This window comes from Medicago sativa, chromosome 1 (genome assembly GCF_051527215.1).
Source record: "Medicago sativa cultivar Bolivia chromosome 1, Bolivia_mono, whole genome shotgun sequence".
Classification (NCBI taxonomy): domain Eukaryota; kingdom Viridiplantae; phylum Streptophyta; class Magnoliopsida; order Fabales; family Fabaceae; genus Medicago; species Medicago sativa.
Window position 1 is genome coordinate 17,443,331 of NC_140749.1, and position 7,069 is coordinate 17,450,399.

The 7,069-nt window shown below is 35.9% G+C and overlaps 1 protein-coding gene across 2 annotated transcripts; it reads right to left on the reverse strand.

Moving 5' to 3' along the window:
- Window positions 1-774: 774 nt before the first annotated feature.
- On the reverse strand, window positions 775-6,845 carry LOC146953213 (Amino acid dehydrogenase family protein). Of its 2 annotated transcripts, XM_085708406.1 has the most exons (7): window positions 6,719-6,845; window positions 6,536-6,602; window positions 4,992-5,222; window positions 2,303-2,619; window positions 1,612-1,848; window positions 1,198-1,365; window positions 775-1,109 (listed from the first exon to the last, which is right to left on the reverse strand). In XM_085708406.1, the coding sequence occupies exons 2-7, from the start codon at window positions 6,591-6,593 to the stop codon at window positions 939-941; spliced, it is 1,182 nt and encodes a 393-aa protein (XP_085564532.1). In that variant the 5' UTR covers window positions 6,594-6,602; window positions 6,719-6,845; the 3' UTR covers window positions 775-938. The 2 variants fall into 2 exon arrangements, with proteins under 2 accessions (XP_085564532.1, XP_085564535.1); XM_085708409.1 differs by lacking the exon at window positions 6,536-6,602.
- Between the last annotated feature and the right edge of the window lie 224 nt (window positions 6,846-7,069).

The window sequence follows — 7,069 nt, forward strand, 5'->3', positions numbered from 1 at the left end:
CCTAACAATAAAAGTCTGGAACTTTCTAGTGTATTTGATTTTCTTTTTTTTGATGGAAACAACAGAGACTAGACTTTTCTAGTATGGTTGATATTTATTCAATCAAATCATTGTTTTTGTGGTTTTGTATTTTTCCGGTTAATGAATATAATCGAGTTCAAATGGTTAATAAACTCCACTAAAGACGAATTGTTCATGATAACATAAGTTCAGATTGATAGATAGAACAATTTTTTGGCTAGATAAGATCCCTTTTCCCCAAGAACGGGAGGAATAACGCAAAAAAAAAAAAAAGTACAATGTTACGAGTTCATATAAAACTTGAGTGTTTCTAAGTTGGTCAACACCCCACATCTAAAATTACCTTGAACAAAATAGGATTCAACTCCTCTAAATAAGCAATCACGTTTAGAAGTGTAAAATGAATATTCACAGAATTCAAGAGTTGATATTACATATACATCAGAATACATTACAAGTTTGTTAAAAATACAATGATTGAATTTTTCACTTTAATTTACACTTTTCTTTTACAAGCACTTAAGTTTGTGTGAGTTTAGCTCAGTTGGTAGGATCAATGTATAATATATGCAAGGTCCGGGGTTCAAACCCCGGCCACCACCAGTTTACACTTCATTAGCTTCTAAAGAGCCAAATTCAACAAAAAGAAATGCTAACTTGTGCCATTAGAGCATTAGTTTACACTTCATTAGCTTCTAAAGAGCCAAATTCAACAAAAAGAAATGCTAACTTGTGCCATTAGAGCAAATGATAAGGTACTAAAGATAGAAATTATGCGTTGAAAATTGTGCCAGTTTATTTTTCTCTCATAAGATTAAAATTTAATGTTTCTCAATAAATATTTGCTCTTTATGAAAACCCTAACATGTGCTCTAACCCTTCAACAAAAAGTTCTATAATAACAAAACTGGAAGAGCTCAGGTAAAATTAAGCAAACGTTTAGCAGAGTCTAATGTATTAACCAGAAGCATAGTAACTGTCATAGGTCCAACCCCACCAGGTACAGGAGTAATAACAGATGCCACCTTCATGACTTCTTCAAAGCACACATCGCCTACTAGACGATAACCATCCTCGCAGCTAGGATCCTGTCGCATTTTATCCGTAGAAGTTTGGTTAACTGATTCAGCAAGCAAAATGTGAAAGAACATATGAAATTGCAAATCACAAGCTCACCTCAACAGGAATTGTTCCAACATCGATCACAGTTGCACCGGACTTTATCCAGTTCCCACAGACCAAATTTGGGACTCCGGCAGCTGAAACTACAATATCAGCTTCTGAGGTGATCTGTTCAGGGTTTTCTGTAAATGCATGTACGACGGTGACTGTTGCATGGTGTCTCTGCCAACATAAAAGAATGTATTACACCTAAAAAGAAATTTGTGGTGATACCATGATTTCATGCTTTTTAATAAAAGTTTAACTTGTATGCACAGTTAGAGTAAAAAATTTACACACACATCTCACAACGTAGATAATTGAGAAGTTTTAGGAGCTGTTATAAAAAAAAAATGATATAAATGAGATATGATTGGATGTATCTGTAAAAAAATTCTATACTGAATGCATACGGATTAAATCATTTACCTGCAATAATAACGATGTTGGTAGACCAACAATATTACTCCTTCCTATCACCACGGCATTCTTCCCCATAATCTCAACTCCAGATCTGATCAACAACTCAATGCAGGCCTTTGTGGTACAAGGAATAAACAATGGCTCCCTTCCTCTTAAAGCAAGATTTCCCATATTTATAGGATGAAAACCATCCACGTCCTTTTCAAGACATACAGCGTCTAGGATTTTTTCCTCGTCCAGATGCTGTCCCAAACATTTTGCAACAAATCAATCACAGTACAGCTTCGAATCCTGAACACAAGTGCTAATCCTCATTTGTCTAATTATTTATTATGTATGTCCATCTGACATGTAAACTTGTTTATTCAGAAGAAGAAAAAAAAGAATACTGCATCAGCAAATGACTCCTCCAAACAACAAAACTTAGAATTGTAGTAGATTGGTGTACTTTGATGTACTATCTCATTTAACCAACGACAGAAAACAATTCTACGTTCATCTTATTCTTCCCCATTTTCATGATAATATTGGACGATAAATAATTATATATGTTATTTCAAACAGGATCTATGCTAAAGTTCAGCAAGCGATGGGAGCTGAAAAAGTGTGTGAGAGCAAGTGTGAGAAATGGAAGATGACAGTCATGAGAATAGTAACCCATCAAATTACGGCAAAAAGTCACACATTCAGAAATTACTTGTGGTAGAGGAAGCTGGACAAGAATCCCATGAATTGATGGGTCCTTGTTGAATCTCATGATAGCATTTTGAACATCAGCATCTGCACAATCGGTAGGTAATTCAGTCACCACAGACTTCATTCCAACTTCTTCGCAGGCAATTATCTTGTTGCGAACATAAGTAAGAGAATCCCTCCTCTGGCCCACCAAAATAACAGCTAACCCGGGAACTTTTCCTAGGCCTTTTTTCATTTGTCTTACCTGATCAGCTATTTTAGATCTGATTTCCGTTGCCATCAACTTTCCATCAATCACTGTAGCAGTTTGCTCATTAACTGTAGCAAATTTCAATACAGTCAATTAAGTATCTTGAGAAATAAAATTGACAGAAGCAGCAAATTAAGAATGTATATTAGGAGGAAAAGAATGATAGCTTCTTAAATGGCGTATAAACAATTTGTATAACCTTATTAGGAATGTATTAGGAGGAAAATAATGGACATAAAAAACAATTTGCGTCCACTCAAAACCCGCAACTTAACAGGCGTATAAACTATGTTAACTAAAATATCTAGCTTGATATAAGCTTATTAATCGCAACAATGTAGTTAACAAAATAATTTTTCTAATCTACACAAGTATCTAATCTCAGCTGACGCTCCCTTCTCTGAATCTGTATCTTTCTCTGGACCACATTATGCACTCAAGTATATGTCGACTGCTTTACCTGTTCATCCCATCTCAGCTGAGTATACTCCACCAATGATGCTCTAGGCACAAGATAATTCTACAACTACTCATCCCTCACAGGTCTATCATCGTCAATCTCCTCCAACACTACCACATATGCCTTTTCTTCCAGTACATATACCTCTACATTGCAACTCCAATGGATCCTTCTTCAACTCCACCCACGACAACCCAACCTCCAGAACTACGTCTTCCTATTGCAGTTCGCAAAAGTTTTATGATCTACTCGTAATATTCTCTTCATTGTGTTAGATTAAGCTATCATGGCTTGTCATCTTCGTATTTACTTGTCTTTCTTCCTTGTCTTAGGTATCTATTCCTAAGACTGCATTATTCCAAAAAACAATTCCTAAGACTGCATGTAAAGTACTATAAGAGCAATGGGACTTGGAATCTTGCTCCTCTTCCTCTAGGGATGTAGACTATTGGTTGTGTATGGTGATGTTAGTGTCATTTACAGGCAGTGATCATCACGGCATTGCTTGGCTAAAACAATATATTTCTCATCACTTTTAGACAAAGGGTCAGGCAGGCTCCAATGCTTCTTGAGATAAGGTACTGTAATCCATGGGATGGCAGGTAATTTCTCATAGAAGGATGTCATGGAAAATCTAGAGGAAATAGTTTCAAAAAATGCTAAACCTATTCACTTTATAGAATCCTAATGCCAAACTTCTACAAATCAGAGGGAGACACTTCCAGATCCAGCGAGATACAAATGAATACTCACAAAACAAAATCATCTCATTGTCATTAAGATATCTCGTTGTCAGTGTGGTAAGTCAATTTTTTAACTCGCCCTATGGAGGACTTCGAGATGATGTAAATTCACATCTTGAAGTATATGAAAGCAACTCCTCTGATAGGTCTTACATTTGAAAAACAAGGTCATACTCGGGTTATGGGATATTTGTATGTTGATTAGGTATACTCTACAACTAACAGGAGAACCACTTTTGGGTATTGTATTTTTGTTGAGGGCAACCATATGCGGATTTTACGTTGAACTACTTTTGAGTAGCCCACCAATGCACCATGAAATAAATTTAGCGGAGATAACCCCCCTACCAATTCTCTGCCACCATATTCTGGAACCATCGCAGTAGGGCATAACCTGAAAACGCATTGTATTGTTTCACAACAAGGTTGTTAAGAAGCTCATCAATATCAACCCCTTCAGAATAACTGCTTTGCACCAACAAGCCAAAACCCCCAAAATGACTCAAAACTTCTAATTCTTGATAGAAGGTTAGGCCTAGGAATGGAGGAACAGGTGGAAAGATGGAGTGCACAGAGGAAGATTGAAGGGGGAAGGGGTATGCTTGCAAAAGTCCATCAATGAACCATTGTTTAGGGGTGCATTGTATTTGTTGGCAAAAAACTTATCATTTGGAAAACTAAGAAACAAAACATCGCTGCGAGGTTAAATATAGATGCATAATATCAAGCCATGGCATCAGCTTCTTGTGAGCACATATGACTCAAACAGTTACTTCGAGAGCTTAGATTTGAGGAAGTTGTGCGACATATTTATTCAAATTCAGTATTTCACAAGACAAGAGAACTCAACACATTGAGATAGATTGTTACTTTATTAGAGATAAAAATTTATCATCAGACGTAAATTTGTAAGTTCAAATTATTAATTGACATATGTATTCACCAAGTCTTTGATGAGTCCTCTTATCCGCTACACATGTAATAAGATTGGTGTATGATCTATATCCTCCACCGTGAGGCGGAGTATTAGAATTTATGTAAAGAAGTAGTTATGGTCTAGTAGTATCATGTAAATACAGTAAATAGGGTAATGTTAATGTTTGTATTTATTACTAAGTTTATACTTAACATACCTACATTGTGTATGATGCAAATTAATTCATGCTTTCTCGCCTTCTTCTTTCTCAAACAAATAGCAATGAAATAATTGTCAAACCAAGGGAAAAGAGATGCTTACAGCTTTTATGTATGTCAGGAACACTCTGACATGAAGAATTAGGAGTCCAGATGTCAGGAAGGTCCAGAGAAGCAAGAGCAGGAGACATTAAAATTTGGTCTGATTGATGGCCTTTCAAGGTGTGAAGAAGCCTTGTATTTTGTGGAAGACGCCTTCTTAGACAATTCAGCCATGTTACTGCTACCAAGCCCATTATGCTTGTCAAGTTGACAACATCAATGCCGCTTCTATCTGTAGCAAGGTTATTGGAAAATTAATTCTCTCTCCCTCTCTTCATCAGTCCATACAATGTTTGTAAGGAACACTAAGTGACGGAAAAAAAGAGCCTTGTAGGGATAACCACAAGGAAGACAGTGAACGATGACATTGGAGAACCTTTCCTTATTGATTGTAAGGATAACCACAAGACACTTTTTTTTCGAAGTTAACCATCAGATAAACTTCAACTTAGGAACTCTTTGAAAATTCACACTAGGTTCAAAATAAAAATTACATTTCTTTCCTCATGGTTACAACAAGCAATTGGCATAACTAAGGATTGAATAAATAACGGCCGGTTTTTTTCACAGTAACACTCATTTAGTGTTAAAATCCTCAATACTTGTCCTCGTGAACTTAGCTCAGTTGCTACGGACAATGCATAATCTATGCAAGGTCCGGGGTTCGATACCCGGCCACAACCAAAAAAAAAAAAAAAAATCCTCAATACCTATCATTTGAAATGCTTTACTATAAAAATTACGACAAAATAAATTGATGAAACTATATATGTTTGCCTGCTCTGCCTAAATGCCCATCTTCTAGTTACTTTGTTTTCCACCACAGTTCCTACCAAGTGTAAGAACACCAACTTTACTTTATCTAACAAGGTCATGGCAACGACATAAAACGGTCTGTTAAGAGTCTCGTATTGGATGAGATAAGGTCTGAAACGGAGTTTATAACTGGGAGGCATCCCTCACTCTACAAGCCGGTTTGTATGGATTAAGTTAGGCCCACCCAAATTCTAAGCTGAACAAATTTATGTTTTGAAACTATACAATCTTTACATGAAAAAGTTACAGGAAAAATTATAGACAGAGCATAGTTTACAGTATAGTATGTAATGGAAACAGGCTCAGATTCAAAACGAATCAGCAGAGAGACAATAATCCGATCAGACAAGCAAATGACTTCTGAAAAATCTAAATTTTTTACTATCGATAGCCAACTCATATACGAATAAAATGTGATTGTTCTCGTTCGAAAACTCAACGCCAAGAATGCAAGTAAAAACACGTACTTAGCCTGATTTACACGGCAGTTTCCAACAAATACCCTATTTTCACTACATATATTCCAGAATTTCTTTCACACAGTAAAACTTATCAAAATGCACCAAATTTTAACATGCAATGTCAAAACAAAGTATGACATGCATACGTTTAATCACATTTAAACCATCAAAAGCTATGAAGCATTGACACAGACAACAGACACCGACACTAATAAAAACTTAAAAAATGAATTAATTTAACATAATCACACATGTCAATGTTGGATACCCGACACTTGTCGGACACTAGACACGTCTTCCATCAAAAGGGTCGGTGCTACATTCATCAAAACCAACTAGAGTAAAAAAACAGAGACAAAAATCACAATTTTTTTTCTTCTTCGTAATTTGTTACGTTATGTAACTAAATAAATAATACAAACAGAAGCAACAAAGGGTAAAGAAATTATACCTATTAGAATAGGAAGACAGTACAAATGCGGAGATGCACTGTGGTGAGCCCACGGCGGCGATAGAGATGAATTCTGGTGGTGTTTCAGAGCTATGCGGCGCACGTGAGGAAGAGAGATGAGATTGTGGGTGTGTGTGTTAGTGTATGGTTTAGATTTAAAATTGAGAGAATGATTGAATACCTACCATTGGATTTGAGAATGTAGGAAGAGGTTTATGATATCAAAATCGAGTAAACCATTAAATTGATCTCTTTGTAAGTCAGAGACCGAATTGAGAAATTTTTGACAAAAATAGAGACTAATTTGAAATATTAATAGAGTTGTTGACTAATTTGAGAATGATTGATCTC

What these genes read in the sequence shown, in the direction of transcription:
- LOC146953213 (XM_085708406.1), bottom strand. Translation starts at nt 6,593, where the DNA reads ATGAATGTAGCACCGACCCTTTTGATGGAAGACGTGTCTAGTGTCCGA. An exon ending in CAACATCGTTATTATTGCAG is followed by an intron (nt 1,366 to 1,611) that starts GTAAATGATTTA and finishes TTATGTTGGCAG; the next exon opens with AGACACCATGCAACAGTCAC. An exon ending in TTGGAACAATTCCTGTTGAG is followed by an intron (nt 1,110 to 1,197) that starts GTGAGCTTGTGA and finishes AAAATGCGACAG; the next exon opens with GATCCTAGCTGCGAGGATGG.